General features: G+C 43.7%; 1 protein-coding gene across 6 annotated transcripts in view; it reads right to left on the reverse strand.

The window, feature by feature from the left end:
* Positions 1 to 19200, reverse strand: part of GPR155 (G protein-coupled receptor 155) — a 55972-nt gene that overhangs the window by 35837 nt on the left and 935 nt on the right. For all 6 annotated transcript variants that reach the window (XR_003093335.1, XM_025200536.1, XM_025200540.1 and 3 more), the window contains exons 3-4: positions 18695 to 18743; positions 4293 to 4801 (exon numbers count right to left, since the gene is read on the reverse strand). Coding sequence is in view for 5 of the 6 variants with exons in the window: in XM_025200536.1 (XP_025056321.1) it covers positions 4293 to 4755 (463 nt within the window). In the remaining variant the exon portion in view is untranslated. The remainder of the gene's footprint in view (positions 1 to 4292; positions 4802 to 18694; positions 18744 to 19200) is intronic.

Genomic DNA, 19200 nt, shown 5'->3' on the forward strand with positions numbered 1-19200 from the left:
TGGACGAGGGAGTGAAGTGTACTCTGTCCAAGTTTGCGGATGACACAAAGCTATGGGGAGATGTGGACATGCTGGAGGGCAGGGAACAGCTGCAAGCAGACCTGGACAGGTTGGACAAGTGGGCAGAAAACAACAGAATGCAGTTCAACAAGGAGAAATGCAAAGTGCTGCACCTAGGGAGGAAAAATGTCCAGCATACCTACTGCCTAGGGAATGACCTGCTGGGTGGCACGGAAGCGGAAAGGGATCTTGGCGTCCTAGTCGACCCCACGATGAACATGAGTCAGCAGTGTGGCGAAGTCATCAGAAAAGCCAATGGCACTTTATCATGCATCAGCAGATGCATGACGAACAGATCCAAGGAGGTGATACTTCCCCTCTATTGGGCGCAGGTCAGACCGCAGTTGGAGTACTGCGTGCAATTCTGGGCGCCGCAATTCAAGAGGGATGCGGATAACCTGGAGAGGGTCCAGAGAAGGGCCACTCGCATGGTTAAGGGCCTCAGACCAAGCCCTACGAGGAGAGACTAGAGAACCTGGACCTCTTCAGCCTCCGCAAGAGAAGGTTGAGAGGCGACCTTGTGGCTGCCTATAAGTTCATCACGGGGGCACAGAAGGGAATTGGTGAGTATTTACTCACCAAGGCGCCCCCGGGGGTTACAAGAAATAATGGCCACAAGGTAGCAGAGAGCAGATTTAGACTGGACATTACTTCTATGAATATGAATCTAGAGTCGGAAGGGACCTTGCAGTTCTTCTAGTCCGACCCACTGCCCTGGGCAGGAGAAAACTGGGCTTAAATGACCCCAGCTAGGTAATCGTCAAGCCTCCTCTTAAAGACCCCCAACCTACGAGCCAGCACTACCCCCTTGTAAGTTGACTCCAAATACGGCATAGAAAGAGAATTAATAGATGTATCTTTTCTATAAAAATGTCTATTTGTAGGGCTAGCCAAAATCTGTCATGTTTTTTTTTTAAACAAATATATCGTTTTTGTGAAAGCTGAAATATTTTTAATGTAGATTAGCAAAAACTTTCACTTAAAAATCTCAATCATTGTACTGAAAAAATGTTGAAATGTCCCGAATTGTAACTTTTCATTAAAAAAATAAATCAATTTATTACCAAACCAAGTTAATTTTAATGGTATTCAAAAAATATACAAGCTCAAAACTGAAACAAAAATTGTCATTTTATGAAAACTGAATGTTTTGATGGATCCAAAATATTTTTTCTAAAGTTTTAAAGCTTCTTGGTTTCTTTTCCATTCTGAAAGTATAATTTTCAAATTTTAATTGCAAAAATCACCAAAAAAAATTATTCCTGGTGGCTTCACTCTTTTCGACCTATTAGTCTCGAGTTGCCACAGCTAAACACCAATGAGGAGATACCGGAAAGACTATCTGTATTTGTTTGCATAGACCAGTTTCAAGATGAAAGGTGGTTGTGAACAGAGGAACAATAGCTGAATTGGTGTTAGCATTATTTCTTCTCCCACATAAAGTACAATCCCTCAGTTTGATCTTAAAACTAGACCGGCCCTTAATTTTATTTTAAGGACAAAAAAGGAACAAGGACTAGGATAAAATGGACTTCATGTAAGAAGTATATGTGTCTTGCCTATAGCAGACTACATACAAATACATGACAATGGCTGAGAGAGACTCTCTCTCCATTTAAAGGGTCAACATATAGAAAGTAATTAGTGCTACAAGACTTACACTCTAGGGACCATCCCTATTTGAGAACAAACTATCTAATTGACAAGAACACTTACCACAATACACTATAGAACTGTTTAGACTGTGGTTCCTTCTTCCCCTATCACCTTCTGGTTTATCAAACTTTACAAATCAGTCTTTACAACAAATTGTTGCTGAAATGTATCCAATTTCCTTCTTAAAGTCTCAGCATTCATGGGACCACGCGAGAAAACCGAGCCCGCATTCAAAATCAAAGCAAGCCTCAGACCCCACGGTCAGGGAGAAAGGACTGAATACAAAACTACCCAACAGCTTCACTACCAGAAGGCAAACAAAAAGAAGTCTAAATTCACTATTTAGTGCTACTGCAATAGCTATTCTATGCTATATATCAAAGCAATGCTAATCATTGCTCGAATATGTTCTGTTAGGATATTATTTCTTTCAAATGAACAAGAGAGGAAGCCTGAAGAACATCATATGAGTTTTTTTATTCTTGTTGGGAAAAAATGGTTACTACTTGCAACACAGTCATGATGGAAAATACAAGTTATCCGTCTATAATCAGAGATCTTTGAGGGTGACTCTGCATCTTCCCTACTTGATTTCCAGATTTGCTAAGCAAGAAGAACTTCTTCCCAGTTAGAGTGGCCGAGGTCTGGAACGGGCTCCCAAGGATGCTTTAGATGCTTCTCAAGCAAATCCCGGGACGTCATTCTCCCCCTGTACTCGGCCTTAGTGAGGCCGCAGCTGGAGAACTGTGTCCAGTTTTGGGCTCCACAATTCAAAATGGATGTGGAGAAGCTTGAGAGAGTCCAGAGAAGAGCCACGCGTATGATCAGAGGTCAGGGAAACAGACCCTACGATGACAGGCTGAGAGCCCTGGGGCTCTTTAGCCTGAAAAAGCGCAGGCTCAGGGGTGATCTGATGGCCACCTACAAGTTTATCAGGGGTGACCACCAGCATCTGGGGGAACGTTTGTTCACCAGAGCGCCCCAAGGAATGACGAGGTCGAATGGTCACAAACTACTTCAAGATCGTTTCAGGCTGGACATAAGGAAGAACTTCTTTACTGTCCGAGCCCCCAAGGTCTGGAACAGCCTGCCACCGGAGGTGGTTCAAGCGCCTTCATTGAACACCTTCAAGATGAAACTGGATGCTTATCTTGCTGGGATCCTATGACCCCAGCTGACTTCCTGCCCTTTGGGCGGGGGGCTGGACTCGATGATCTTCCGAGGTCCCTTCCACCCCTGATGTCTATGAAATCTATGAAATCTATGAATGTCTCTCCATACCACCTGTCAGATTCTTTTGTATGTGAGGAACTTTCACACAGCACAAGACAGGAAAACGTTTAAAGTAATAGAACAAAGTGGCCACAAAACAGAATCATAAATTGATCTGGAAACCAGCAGATGCTTTTCACTGTTTTTTTAAAACTGATTATTGTTCAAGATCACTGCCTAATCTGCAGATGTGCCAACTCTTGAAGTTTTCTACAGAACTTCAGCTGAAAGTGTGCACTTTTAAAATTATTTTTAAAAAGCTTTTATAAAATATTACAGGTCTTTAAAAGTAAAAAATGCAACATTACTTACAAAACACAATCTTTCAAGTATACGTGGGATGTGCAATAAAAATGTTGCATGAATCACCAAAAAAGTACATTAGCAGTCAAGCAATGAGAACTACAAAAAGCTTGCCTCCCAAAGGTGGTGATAGGTGACTACATGAATAAGCAGAAAAGTAGAGATTAATATTTTTCTTTAAATCTAAAAATAGGATTAAAATTAAAAATACGATCTGTCACTTAAACTGACAGATGATAGAGAATAAATGAAGAGACCTGAAGAAAGCCTTGCATTTGAAAGCTTGTCTATATCTATCCCAACCATGCCATTGGTTAAAAGATACCACATACAAAAAATCCTCACCTCTAACAGATGGTAAATCCTCACATACCAGACGGGAATTTACAGATTAGAAACTAAAAGTTTCTGCACCCTGTTCTTCTAGCACCAGAGACATCCAGTCAACACTTCTGAAGCCACATGCATAACTTTGTGCTGGTAAATGTATGCAGTTTTTTGACTGAGGGCTTTTCTCCAAGACAAGTTATGGAAAATACAGGATGAGACTTTTGCAGTGCACTAGCTATTCTGCATTAAACCCTTATGGTACACTGTTAGTAGGCAGTAAGTGCAAGGTAATGTATTCACTTTAAAAGTTTCTTAAACAACCTTGATTTAATCAATCATGGCCATGTCAGTAATGGTATATATAACATTATTTTAAATACAGTCTGTTTTAAGTAAGCTACATCTCATGTATGCCAAGTGACAGTATATGAACTTCTCCCTCCTCTTTAAAAATGGAGTAAGCTACCTCATCCTATACCTCACCTAACTTTGCAGTAACTTTCCCAGGTAGACAAGCCTGAGGGCTGTATTACATAACTTAAGATTTCAGTTCAGATTGTGAGAGATCTCAAATTAAGAAACAAGAGCATAAAACTGTATAAGCATAAGCAAAGTGCCTAAACAGAGAAAAACAACATTAAAAAAACAAGACAGTATAAGTAACTTCTTACCTATTGGATATCCCAGTGCAAAGTCATTGCTTTGTGTTGCAAAAATAGGGAACAAACCCGCTTTGCTAAATCGACTTTCAGGACTGGCTACCAATAATGTTAAAATGCAGACTAAGAAAAATATAGAAGCTTTGGCAACTAGGATGCTGTAAAGGAAGGACCAGTTCACATTAGAAAAATTAAGTATTACCATATTTTTGAATAGTAAAGCTGGGAGTGCAAAGCGGGAGACAAAATTTCCCAGACCTTTGGCCTGAGTTGATGTGATGATGTTGGCTCTTCCAGCTATGTATCCACAAAGGATTATGCCAAAGCACTGTAACAGGGCTGGGAAAAGCCTACTTATTGACATTGAAGGAGGACTACCAGTGGTGTTGAATTGGTAGTCCAATTTGCCAGATAAGACATTAGACATATTGGCTGAAGAGAAGTTCTTTGTACTGAAGTCTAAAAAGCCATCCATTTTCTTTTGCCACTTGTTTCAAAAGCAAAGTACAGAATGTTCTAATCTGTAAAAGAAATGAGAAAAACACAAACACTTTATTAACTTTGAGTGGGTGTTTGTCTGATTATTTAAAATGCATTTCTAAGTCCCCTCCAAAAGTCCTTCTTTCTGTCAGCAGGCCAGATTCTGTGAATATGTCCAAAGAACAGCTTTGAAGAGAGAGAAATAAAAAATTCATTAAAGAAAAAGCTTCAAAATCATTTGGATGGATTCCAAGAAGACATCCTTGCCTCTTGACTATTATTCTTTTCTGCTGATAGCAGCAAGCATACAAAATTCACCAAGTGAAGAGCTGTACAACTAATGCTACTGCTAGAATCCAGAGGGAAATCAGCTTTAAATTCTAAGAAAAATGTCAACTGAAACATTAAAACCAAAACGTAAATCATGACCTCAAATGTAAAAAATGATTTGGCATGGGTAGAGAAGGTAGTTTTAGCTCTTCTGATGGAAAAACAAAATTACCGTGAAGTAACAGGATGTAAAACTATGGCACTTCTCTTACTGGACCAGAATTAACTAACTAGTTTAATTTAACATAGCCAGGTCTGTCAAATCACATATAACACTGCTTTTGAAAACAGACTGCCATGCTACCATCTACTGCATAGTGTCATGACCCAAAAGGCATAATTGTGTGTGTGTGTTTCGGCATCAGAATTACCCACGTTAAGTTGCAGAGCATTGCACGGGAGTTTCCTGTAGCAAGAGGAAACTCCGGTGCAGGGACCAGTTTCCCGCCTTTTCTGCAGCTTCTTTTGCAGAGTGCATTGCTCGAGTTGCAAGAGGAATGCACGGTGCAAAAGAGTTCCCGCCACCGGTATGCAAATTTGTTCCCCGTGATTGGCTAGTGCTAAATTATTCACACGTGGCGGCTAGCGATTGGCCTGTTAGCTGTATAAGAGGCGTGAGCATTTTCCGCCCAAGCCGAAGAGGACTCCACATCCATCTCGTGGGGACTCTGGGTACACGGCAGGGTAATAGAAACCCTGTGTGAGATCCAGAGGAGCTTGGCGGCCTGATCCACCGCCCACCTCTTCCTGTCTTCAAGCGCGACTAATATAAGACGTATTTACGATTTCTACATTGGTGGCCTGTTCACCCAGAGCATCCGGAGCTCTGCACCGTGGAGCCTAGCAACCTCCACGAGACCGTCTGTGTTGTGTCTGTCTGTAACTACAACTTAATCAAGCTTTCCAGCCTACACCATTGCCATCTCGGTGTAAGTAAACAATCTTTTAAACTACCGATACGCGTCCGTGCCTAATTCCAGAGCGAAGGCCTTCCCTCTCCGCCCCCGCATGCCCGGGCTGCTGGCCACAGCCCGCGTGCAGCGCGAAAAAGGGCTCGGGGCACTCCCGGCCCGCACACATAGGAGTAACTTGCCTAACACTACTTTGACTAACCTTCCACCCTGTTCTATAATTCTCTCCTTCATTCTGTCCCTTCAACAGACAAAAAAGTTTCTCATCCTCCTTTCTCTGTTCCATCTTCACTTGCCAATAAGCACATTATCCTCTTTTACACATCCACTGTCATTCCCTTTCCTACCCTTGCTCACCTCTGGCTGTGACCTCACATTACAAAATGCTTTCAGCTCTCTGACCTGAAAAACCAACTGTGGCCCCAATACACTCTCCTACTATTACTTCATCTCTATACTTACCAAGTGCACTTTTCAATCACTGTCTGATGTTCTTTTCCTCCAATCCTATCCTTAGACCAGTGGTTCTCAACCAGTGTGCCATGGCACGTAAGGGGCTAGAGACCCATTGAAGAAGCCATGGTACTGGCACTGCTGCTGCTAGGCAAAAATGCCCTGCATGCTTCTGTTTCAGGCGGTTGTACAATAGAAGAAGGCACTGCTGTCTGAGTTAGGTTTTGCTCCCCTCCCTTCCTGGCTGGCAATTAATAAATAGGAATTACAAGCAACATCTTCCTGAGGAATTCTTTGGGTATAGGGCACAGTCACATTCAGCTTCTGCAAATCTAGAAACAGGCGTGTGGGATAGTTCTGTGTGGCAGTGGCAACCTGGAGATAAGCCAAGGTAGATAAGCTAAGACTTTACAGTAGTTCTCAACAGGGTGCTGTCAATTGCAGAAAAGTTATGGAGAGTGCCTTGTATTTAACAGACTAAGAATACCTGCTTTAGACCCTCTCCACTCCAGTTACCATTTAGTATCCAGAATGATAAAATACAGACCACGTTATACAAGAAACCCACAGACCAACATACGTATCTGCACAGAACCAGCAATCACCCTAAACACACCAAAAAAGCTGTGATATACAGCGAAGCCCTCAGATACCACCGCATTTGCACTGAAGAGAACACCCGGGATTGCTACCTCACCAATCTCAAAAAGGCTTTCACCCAACAAGGACACTCCTCCAGACAGACAGATCGCATGTTTGAAAGAGCCACCCAGATACCACGTGAAGAACTGCTGCAGTACACAAGAAACTCCCCCCACAAATTGCATACCGCTGGTTATGACATATCACCCCTCCCTCGAACCCGTACAGAAAATCCTCAAACAATTGCAACCCATACTAGAAAGAGACCTTATTCTTAAAAAGATCTTCCCAGAGTCACCCATCCTAGCCTTCAAACAAGCACCGAACCTCGCCAACCTCATCACCAGAAGCAAACTTCCTCAAGCCCAGAACACACCAAATGGATCCAGACCATCCCATGACAAGAAATGCAAAACCTGCCATCACCTCTCCCCCACCCACACAATTACTACACCCAACAACAGAGTCATCAGCATTCCCGGATCTTACAGATCCTCCAGAAATGTAATATATCTCATCTGATGCACCAAATGCCCTGATGGAAAATACGTAGGAGAGACCAAACAACAACTGCGCACCAGAATGAATGCACACCGGAAATCTATCAAAGACAGGAATACCCAATTACCTGTGGGGGCACATTTCTCACAAGAAAACCACTCTCTCTCCAATCTCTCAGGCCTGATCCTCAAAGGGAACTTACAAAACACTTCCCAGAGATGAGCCTATGAACTCCACTTCATCAACCTCCTACATACTAAAAATCATGGACTAAATAGAAATATTTCATTTATGACACATTATAACCTGCCTGACATCTGACTCCCCAGGTATCTCTCCACTATTCATCCCCCTTCTCTCTCCCCCCCCCCCAGTCTGTCTCTCACCCATTGAATCCTCAATCTACATTTTCAATGACTGCCTATCTTGTATGCATACCAGCCCAGCCTCTGACTTCTTTATTTTTCATTCCATCCAGGAAGAGCACACGCCAACTGCAGAAACTTCCTTAGCCTGACGAAGGGTTTTTGAACCCGAAAGCTTGCTTAATAATTGTTTCCCAACTATTTTAGTTGGTCTAATAAAAGACATCAGATTCACCCAAGGAACCTTGTCTGCCAGTTACCATTGACTGCATTCACATGAAACATCCGTTACCAAAATCTCTAATGGCCTCTTATTAGCCAAATCTCAGAACCAATACTCCATCTGCATCCTTTCTCCAGCTGCCTTTGATAGCGTCAGTCATGCTCTCTCCATGGTTTCTCTGATTCTGCCCTTCCCCTGTTCTCCTCCCACCTTTAGATGTTTTCCTTCAGAACTTGCTTAAGAGGAAACCTCTGCTTTCTGTGGGAGTCCCACAAGGCTCTATCATTGGTCCTGTGCTGCTCTTCCTCTACATTTTATGCCTGAATAACCTCAGCCATAAACATGAATTTAATTTTATGTGGATGACTCACAGATCTGATTTCTCTGGTTTGGACCTGTTTCTTTCTTCCAAATTAAAATCTTGGCCTGGCTCTCAAAGATCTCTTTGTTGATGCCGTTCTGTCAGTTCAAGCTCAGCAGTTTAATTTCTTAGCATGCCATCCTTATTGCCTCCTTTCTCAATCACTGGACAACATCATCCTGCCAGTGATGCTCAGAACTGTAATCTGGGTGACATATTTGACTGGGTCTTCACTCAATGTCGCATCCAGGTTACATTTAAGTCTTGCAGATGCCTACTGCGTAACAGTTCTAAAATTAACTCTTATCCAGACTCTCATCCTCTGGCATCTTGCTCACTATTGCATCTGGCCTCAACAAATGCAATTTTGCCTCAGACAATTTAATCCAAAACGCTACTGCAAAGATTGCTTTCCTAGCTTATCAATTTGGCCCTTTCATCTCTCCGTCATCCTTCTACTGGGACATCATACCTACAATATTTGTCTTCATTCTCAAGGCCTTTTGGGGCACATGTCTTCCCTCCCTATCTTTTCTTAGCTACATGCTCCCATCCAGGCACATCATGCTTAGGCAATTCAGGGCATCTCCCATAGCCACTCAAGCAGTCTTCACAGTGGCCACAGGGAGCACCTCCACAGGAATTTCACTCCTGCATCTCTGGGTTTGACATGTGAGCAGGTTGTTCACATGCATCTCTCCCTAGTAGTGCTGAAGATGTTGCATAAACCTATACTGAACAACACTAGCATTATATACAGTGTGCTGTCAAATGCAAAGTGAATGATATACTTCAGGCTAGTCTAATTTAAACTTTTGTTTATAAAAAATCTGCAAAGACTAAATCAATTCAGGCTCAGGCTTTATAAATATCTGTCTCTAACCTAATAGTACAGCCAACTAAATTAAAGAACTTCTCCCTTTACTCACCTGCTGCACAGATCCTGTTCTGTCACTGACCTCTGTGCATATGCTGCCTGGCATATAACTGGAGTTCTGACACTAATACAAGTCATATTTCTTTCAAAAAAAGGAATTAGGAGATGCTACAATAGATGGGAATTCCTGTCCTAATCAAGAATAACTGCTGTGGCTATAAGAGGATTATGGCTGCTTGCTGCTACTGTACAGAGGTCATGTCCATGTACAAAGGTTTTGTCTCTATAACTTTTTAAGGTTTACAGCTGCTGACATTACTAAGTTGCTGAAGTGCAAGCACACACAGAGCCCTTTGCCAGTGCTTTATGTCCTCACTGAAAGATATTGTGTTGACAGAACACATGCTGCACAATGGGTAATAGTCCAGGGGCTGATAGCTGTTATGATAGCTGTCACTGGACTGAATCCACACCCACCTCTGCTGGTGGCAGATTGTAAGGTGAGGGCTTGTGTTGCTGGAAGAGGTTTTATTCAAACCTAGGACAACAAAAGGAAAGTCCTGTTGACATCACTTTACTATGTAGATCAGGCCTAGGTAAAAGAATAGAGCAGATCCCCAACCTTCTAGGCCAGTAATCCTCTATCATAGGTAGAGGCATTTCCCATAGCCAGGGGTGCTCAACCTTTTTCCCTGGTGGGCTGGATGGGCAGTGCCAGGTCCAACTGTGGGCCAGATGGGGGTGGGGAACACTCCAACTTCAGCCCAGCTCCATGGGGTGGACTGGGACAGAGGGACATGACCTGGCCCCACAGGGAAGAAGAGGGCATAGAAGGGAGAAGCCCTCTCTCATGCTGGAAGCTGTTGCAGAAGCCCAGCAGAAATAGACAGGTGTTTTCCACAGTGGTTTTTTAAAACAACTACACAGCGCTTGCATTTTTTCTCTCTCCTGGTTGCTAAGACAGCCTTCATGCTTTGATTACTCTGCAATCACACTGACATCTATTCCAGGGCCCAAAGTGATGCATCCTGTGCCCTTTAACTAGAGAACATTACAGTTCAAAGTTTAGCTCAGTTTGCTCAAAAGACTCTCTTATTTAAAGCAAGTTTTCAAAACTTAATTTAATTATAAAAACACTACATTATTCATCTGCAGTTCTTCAATGGACCAGAGTCCTTGCACAGTGAACTACCTCCATTCCCACAGTTACTATATTTTTGAGAGGCTGTATTGTTCATGCACATACGATTCAAATTCCTTATGGCACAGTCTCAAGGATTTGGCATCCTTATCCACCTTGCAGTACTGCATACATAATTTTTTATTTCACTTAAAAAGGAACATCAACTGATCTCTTTCTTGTTGCAGAAATGTTCTAGACCAGCGGTCAACAATCTTAAGACTGTGGGCCAGGCTGAGCCAGTTCAGGTTAAAGATGGGCAGGACCCAGCCATGGCTGGGGCTTTTCCTCACCCCAGCAAAGCCCTATGCCTACAGACTTGATCAGTGCTTTTCCTCACAGCAGCAAAGCCCTATGCCTACAGACTTGATCAAATGGCTCTGGCCCACAGAACCTAAGCTGACAAGTCCTGTTCTAGACAGTATGTTTGAATCTATCTACATCCGAGCTATTCAACTTCCAAGCAGCTGGAGGCTGCACACCACCCAGGCTGCAACAGCAAGGGCTACACATACCACAGGCCACACCAGGGGTAGCCACACACAAGCCCCCCAACACTGCACTGCGCACCTGTGAAAGTGACTTTCCTCAACTGCTGCAGCACCGCATGCCTGCCCCTGCCACTGCACCATGCACCTACACAGCCCTGTGCCACAACCATCCATTCCCTCTGCCACATTGTCCTGCCCCTGTAGCTGGAAGAGGGATGGGGGAGCCTGGCCTGTTGCAGCTATAGCGATAATGAGAACAACAGTCAGGCAGGAACCCAGGGACTGCAAGTTAATCCCTTGTAGGCCATGTGCAGCTCACAGGCCATGTGCAGCCCACAGGCCACCAGCTGAATTGCCCTGAGCTACATGATCACATTCTCAAACACCCTGAATTCCAGCACTTCCCTTCCAGCATACCCCTGATGATCCTACTGAACTTCACCTCATTATTCCAGGCTATAACATAGAGAAGGCTCTCAAATAATCCTTCTGCCTTCTGGTCATTTATCAATGGAGAATATTTCCCCCCAGTTTGACATTTAACTATGCTATACATACTTAGGTCTAACACTATTTCTTCCAGACCATGGATTGTTTTTCTTGCTTACTCCAAACTCTATCAATATCTTTCTGTTAATATAGTGCCCAGAACTGAACATAGTATCACAGGGACCAGAACCATACATTATTACCTCTCTACTCCCTAATTTTACATGACCTAAAACTGCACTGACATTTTTGTTCCCAGACTACATTGCAATATTCAGGTCTGTTTTGACAGCTCTGTTTCAAATGAAAAAATAAAACAACACTCTGATTTTATAAAATATGATTTTTAAAGTGTAAACACTGAAAATGGGGTAGAAGGTATTGAATTCAGAGATCAACCAGATTTAATAGACCCTCAGAGATGAAAGTTTTTTGGCTGAAATAAGCAGCTTTTCCTCTTTGTAGCCACTCAGGATTGTGGGAGCTGGAGCATGTGTATTTGAGACGTGAAAGGAGCTCTTTCCAGGAGGAAGTCCAAATGAAGAAGAGCCATATAAAACTAGGGTATTCTAAAGCCAGGTCTGATAAATCTTTTGGCTTGCTCAAATGGCAAAAAGACAGAAGGTGGAAAGCAACTTTGATGGAGCTCTCCAGTAACAGCTGCCTATTCATTATTTCTGTGCTGCTGTTGCATCTTTAAGTCTATTTGTATCATCCACTCAGTCACAGCCAGACTCTGCTCTGCTGTTATTGCAAGCCCTTTTGCCACAAGCTCCTGGGTTTAATCAAACGCCTTCTCCACCAACTCCTTAACATGAGTGATGTCCTCTTTCTTGGCCTCTCACCTCTTCTCCTTCTCTCCATTCTTTCCCTTCTCTTGCCTTAGGAATGCCCTTCATTTCCAAGATGTCCTCACATGTGTCCCAAGGTTGTAATATCAGCTTCTGTTCCTTTACTGTACTCTCAAAAAGGCAATACTTAGCTGTTAACCAGCACTTACACAGGGAGGTTATATGTGGTCAATATGACCCAACAGCAGTCAAGGCCACACAGGCAAACAAAACAGTCACCTGATGCAGGGCACAGCAATATGGGAATGACTCCAAGCACAGTAGTGCTACAAACACAGCAAGCAATCTGCTCCAATGTAAAAACACTCCCAACACAAGAGGAGTAAAATCTCCGAAGCGTTTAGTCAGTAACACTGGTGCAAAGAGTTGTGCCAGTAGGTACAGATCTTTTTACATAGATGCAGCCATGTTTATACAGATATAAATCACTTATGCAGACAAGCCTTGTGACCTCTCCTCTGCAAGACTGCTCTACCTCCCTGCCCGGCAGCAACTACTAACTACAAACTTAGACTTCTTTCTACCACTACGGCATCTCTTCACTACAACAGCGGCAGGAAGAAAGACAGTTATTCTGAGAAGCGACCGCCAGGCAGGGAAGGATACTTTTTGCAGAGGATAAATGCTCTCTAGCCCTAGCTGACAAGCCCTACCCTAAGTGAAAGAGATCATTTTTGGGATAAGAGCGGTAGGATTCTGTCACCCCACTCTGAAAACTAACGCCCAGATTTGTATTTCTTTGGAGGATTGAATATTATTTATGACTACTCTTTTTTTTTTAGTGGCAGCCTGTAATTTAATTAATGCACTATATCCTTCACTCTTCCAGAGCACTAACAAACATGTTACTGATTGAACAATGATCCAAATTAAGCCATCTGGACCACACCAACTCAATATATACCATTTAGTAAGATTCTTTACACATAATACAGCCAAAAATTAAGTTACCTACTAAACTAGATTAAGTATTTTACAATACCTCAGATATTTAATATGACTCCTGGTTTTCATTCCTGCCCAGTGTGTCCATAAAACTTAAATAAGTGAACCCTTTTGAAAACATAGGCTAGAAGTTATGCAGGGGAGAGGGGGGAAGGCATGAGCACTTTGGTGTAGTCTACAGATGGATGTGGAAAGAAGGGAAGCCAAATATGAATACTTAGCATCCTTTTATCATGAAAAACTGATATAGGGTAGACTTTCACATTTTCCAGGACAGTACTACTACCACCCACCTCTAAGTTCTATTCATCAGAAGATCTCCAAGTAGTTTGCAAAGGTCAGCATCTTTATCCCCATTTTACACATGGGGATAGCCAGAGGTCTACCAAAGCACCAGTCTCCTGAGTCCTCATCCAGAGCTTTAGCCATTAGGAGGAAGACTGATGACAGTTTTATATATACAGTAAAGTGTTCTTCTCCAAGACCTTTGGGTCCTATCCTTAGAATAAGAGGCTGGGGTCTGGACACATGAGCACAAGACAGGCAAAGCACAATCCTCTAACCAAGAGACCCCTCAGGCCTGAACTGGCTGTGCATCTTTATTTCTTAATACTTCTTTCGCGATTTTATTTATGCATATATTTTTTTAAAGAGTGCCTAGTAACTCTACAGTATAAATGCATCATTTCAAATCAATCATTTAGACTCAGCAGCTCCATCAACCAAACCTAGCTGTTAGTCTGGGGCTATCCTTCCCATTCCAAGAAAGAGGTTCTGTTATGATTCTAGAGGAATTTAGTTGTTTATCCACTGTATACAATGTATACATTTGTCTAGATTCATTTAAAATAGCTGCTCAATCTATCTACCACATGGCACACAGACCTGCAACCTACAAAAACTAGAAAACCATCACAGCCACTTCTAGAAAGGCCTAAACAGAACTTTCAGAACAGAAAACACACAGGTGTTGCCATTTGTCTTGAAGGGCACCAGATTTTAGTTTTGCCATGCTAAGTGGACTGGAAGAGATTTTAACAGTGAAATTCCAGAAAGAAGGCAGTCACATAACACTACACTAGCTGCAGTCTGAGTGGCCTTTAGCTACAATCCCACCTAACATATTACAATAATGTAACCAGTAAAAGAGCATGAAACAAAGTCAAGGCTCCCATCAGCAGAAGTTTGGAATATTCTATTCATGTGTATTCCTTAAGATCATCTAAGTTTGATGCTCTATCAACCAAAAGCATCCTTCTGATTAGTGGGAGCAACCCATTCTGTCTGTTGCATCCAAATTCTGGCTTGCCCCCTTCTACCTTGTGCCTTTTCTATCCAAATCCAAATCTGATTTGGTGAGAACTCTAATCTGGACAAGAAAACTCTTACTAGTACAGTAATATTGGCTTGGATGAGATATTTTCTTGACACTTTATAACTATGAAAGCGTTAGGATACATGCAGTTACCGTGGCATAAAGTTATTTTGCTGATATAGTTTATTTTGCTTAGGGCATCAATTGGCATGAGTTGTATGTATTTGAGTTGATCTAATAAAATATATCAGATTTACCCAAAGAACCTTGTCTGCCTATGTCCTTAGACCAGCATGGCTACAACCTATGCCTCTGTATGCTATGTAAAGCACTTTATTGCCTGTATAAACTAGATGTATAGAAGGAGGGTCTGTCATATAATCATATCAACGTAACTCCACCAGCAAACCTCCACTGGTCAAGGGCTGGCTTGGTCCCCTCCCCATTGCTGTAGACCAAAGTGCCTCATCATCATTATTTATCCCGACCCCCACTGTGAATCATTGAAATGATATTATGTCCATTTTTGGTGTCAGCTCCTCAACTCTAAATACACTTGGAAGGTTTCTGACAGTATAATTATTCCAGTTGCTGGTCTGTGCTGATGTCTACAGTAGCATGTTTTTACTATTATTGTTGCCTCTGATAGCTAGATGAAAGCTAACAAGGGTACTTAATCTGAACCAGAATTTGCAGTGCAGCTACACCCTCTCCCTTCAACCATCTTAACTTTTGTAGTGAGACTCCCACTCCAATGGGACTATTAAGCAGACAGGGTCATCTTTTCAGTGAACCAAAGAAGTCTGAGAAAGAAGCTTACAACCGAGTGAACTTGCTACTTCTACTCTTTGGAAAACTCTGAATATATCTCCTCCTTAGACAGGCAATGAGCCCCTCCCCAAAGTACAAACAGCTAAGATAGGCAATATCTGCTTAGGGACACAGACACTGCACAGTGGTGCAGGCAACAGAACATGTTGTCTCACAGGAGACAGCTTACTCAGCATCTTGTCTGTTTCTGGCTAACTGTATTGATGTAACTGTCACGCTGTCATATGATTTCCTGAGTCTGGATCCAATACACAGGACAATTCTGCCAATGGGGCAATCAAGACCTGTTTTTCATAACAGCAAAACCACTTTAGTTCACATCTCTTCTTTTTATTAAAAGTAAATTAAGTATGAGGAAGTCCATAAAAAAATCTTCTCACTCACCATCCCCACTATTCTCAGTTGGGATCACTGCCAGTGTCATGCTAATTTTGTTGAGGAGGTTCTACAGATTGTTAATGGATCCTGAGATCACTCTTATAGAATGTCACCTGATTCACCACAGGATGCAACAAAATAAAATGACCCTGAGGGCGAGACAAAGCTTTATTCAAAGTGGAAATCCTGTGGAAATGGCTAACATTCCTCAAAAGAGAGCTCTTCTGTAATAGAGGAAAAACAGACTTACTGTATTTCCCTTAAAAAGCTTCTAGCATAATAAAAGCAACAAGGAGGAAGTAAATTGCATCATCACAGTGCTTTAAATTAAAGCTTGGAGTTAGTGGGGAGAAGTGATTAGTACAGTTTTTACTCTTATACTTTAAGAGTATAGCCAAGAGACATTGTCTTCTAAAGCAAATACAAAGTAATTGCATCAACTTGGGCAAGATACCAGAAACTGACTAGATTCCAAAATGATGGGATCTGTTCCAATTGTAGTTTCATATATTAAAAAAGCCTCTTTGCCCTCTACACATTTTTTGCTATTTTAATATTCTCCTTTTCTTTTTTCTACTGCTAAATTGGAATACCTAGATACCAGAGAAACCAGAAATAAGTGACCAGGTAGAAGAAGCAGTGAAATTAAAGCCTGGTCTACACTCAGCCTCAGATTGATTTATCTAGAACAGGGGTGTCCAACCTTTTTGAATGTGGGGCTGGAACATGAACTTTTTATCACCCAGTGGGCCAGCGAGCCATATTCAAAGACCTCACAGGAAGCAGTATCACTTCAGGAAGTGATGTCATGTGATCTTTGACACCAATGAAGTTGCAGGAAGTGACAATGAAATGGGTCTGGAAATGCGGTTTAAAATCCAAAATAAAAACAATTTGGTCTGGTAGCACTGTTTTATTTTAAACACCCCCCTAGCAGTGCTGGAGAGGAGTGATCCACCCCACTGCACCCTTAATTCCCTGCCTTTGTCCACATGGAAAGCCACAATTTGCAGAGGGGTAGAAATAATTTTTGAATGCAAAACCTCTGTTGACATCGTGCTGTCAGATGTCAACTCCAGAGTATTCCATCTCATGGTACTCCAGAGAACTGTTGCAGGGATCTGATTTTTCCAAAGGTTAGTAGAGCTTTCTGTCACCTGGTTTCACGCCTCCTACTTTTCAAATACTTGGTTGAAATGCATCACAGATCTTTAATTTCTTATTTGCAGGCGCTCTCTCAGGGCAACATCCAGCCGGGGGGGGCAGGAGCAGTCGCTCACACAGCCTGTCTAGTCTGGCTGCCGCCTGGGGGCACAGGGGTCAAGGGGCACCAACTGACCCTGCCGTGTCCTCCCTGCCCCCTGGGCAGCCTCGAGGATACTCCCACACCTGCGTGCCTGGGCTCAGCAGCCAGGGGGATGTGCAGGGACCCTACATGGGGGTGCGGGAGGTGCAGGAACACCCCCCCTGCTCCCTCTCCCCCGGGGCAGCCCAAGCCCAAGCCCGACCAGCAGGGCTCCCTCCCTCCCCGGGGCCCACGACTCACCACCCCCAGCGCAATTTCTGCGGGCGTGGGGGGATGCAGGGAGGCGAGAGCGACGCTGGTTTCCCACCCTGACAGCCACAACACCAGCAGCATCTCCCACAGGCCCAGCCACAGCACCCCTCCGAGCTGGCATCTGCGCCCCCCCCGTGCCCGCTGCACCACGACCTGCTCCAGCCTGCGCAGCTGGCAGGGACCGGAGCAAGGTGGGGCTGGCATGCAAATGCGGAAGGGAGGGCAGGGCTAGGAAGGGACATTGTGAAATGAGGGGGGAGAGGAGGAGCCGTACCGCGTCAGCAACGTCAAGCTGATGCAGTGCGTGTGGGAACCTTGTCCCTTCCCCAGTCGTTCAGCAGCCATTAGGAAGCTGCTGAGGGGCTGGGGAAGGGACAAGGGGTGGGAACAAAAGTAAAGGGTTTACTTTCGTTTCTCATCGCAGCACCTTGGGCCTCAGAAAATGGCTTGGCAGGCCACATGGCGGCCCACGGGCCATATGTTGGACAAGCCTGATCTAGAAAATGCTATTTTATTCCAGTTGAACTTGTGTGTTTTATCTAGAAAATGTTGTTTTATTCCTATTAAACTCCTGCATTGAAAAAAACAACAATTCATACACTGCTGCCAATTCCAAATAATATACTAGCTGAAAAAAGTAAATAAAAAATAACATAGTATCATAGCATTTAGGGTTGGAAGGGACCTAAACAGATTGTCAGGTCTGACCCCCTGCCCTGGGCTCATATCACCCCAGCCAAATAGCTGTCCATATCCTCTTATTCTTTGCCAATTACTAATCAAACTGAAGTTTCTATAGCTATGACCTTTCAGGCAATCATTGGGTTTTCCAGACGAAGGTGAGTGTATACTGACAGAAGCCTTTAGATTCTTGCATTTGTAAAAGGATGGGGAGGCTTAGCTCTGTTTACTCAACTCCGTTGACCCCTGTGACACACTATAAACTGTTAGCCATTTTTTGCAATTTTCTAGGCCTGCCAACTGCCCCCCTTCCTCACTCCCCCATACCATTAACCAACGTTTTAAATGAGAACCGTCTATCTGAGAAATGCAGCCCGCGCTGCCCTGTGCTGCCTGGAGATAAAAGTCTGGAAAAGAAAGCAAGAGGGCAGGTCGGAGCGATGCAAGGTGCCTGCTGCAGATGATTCACAGGAGCGAATGTTGGCCACAGATGAAAGTAGGGAACAAGTGAGGCCAGGCTAGGGTTGACAGCACACATGGACAGACACTCACCCCTGTGGCTGGCTGCTCCCTTGAGTGCATTCAGATCATGGTGAAGGTGCTAGAAAACAAGCAAAGCAAGGGGCTTAGCGGGACCAGGACTGAGCTGGTAAAGTTGAGAAGATAAACACCCCCCTACCCCATGCAAGTGCGCACACACCCACGCGCAGTGCTGCACACTAGTACGCACGCATACACACACGCACACAGTGCTGCACACTGGTATACGCACACACATGCAGTGCTGCACACTGCTACGCGCGCGCACATACATGCCCGCAGCGTTGCACACTGGTATGCACACACACACATTGGTATGCACACATACGTGCACGCAGTGCTGCACACATGCAGTGTTGAACACTGGTACACACACACACACAGGTGGTGCTACATACTGCTACGCACACGCCCGCATGCAGTGCTACACACAGAGTGCGCAACACACACACACACACACACACGTGTGCGGTCCCCGCCGTGCAGCGGTGGGGTTGGCGAAGGGCGCGGAGCCTCCC

The sequence above is a fragment of the Alligator sinensis genome, unplaced genomic scaffold, assembly GCF_000455745.1.
Source record: "Alligator sinensis unplaced genomic scaffold, ASM45574v1 scaffold321_1, whole genome shotgun sequence".
Lineage (NCBI taxonomy): Eukaryota > Metazoa > Chordata > Crocodylia > Alligatoridae > Alligator > Alligator sinensis.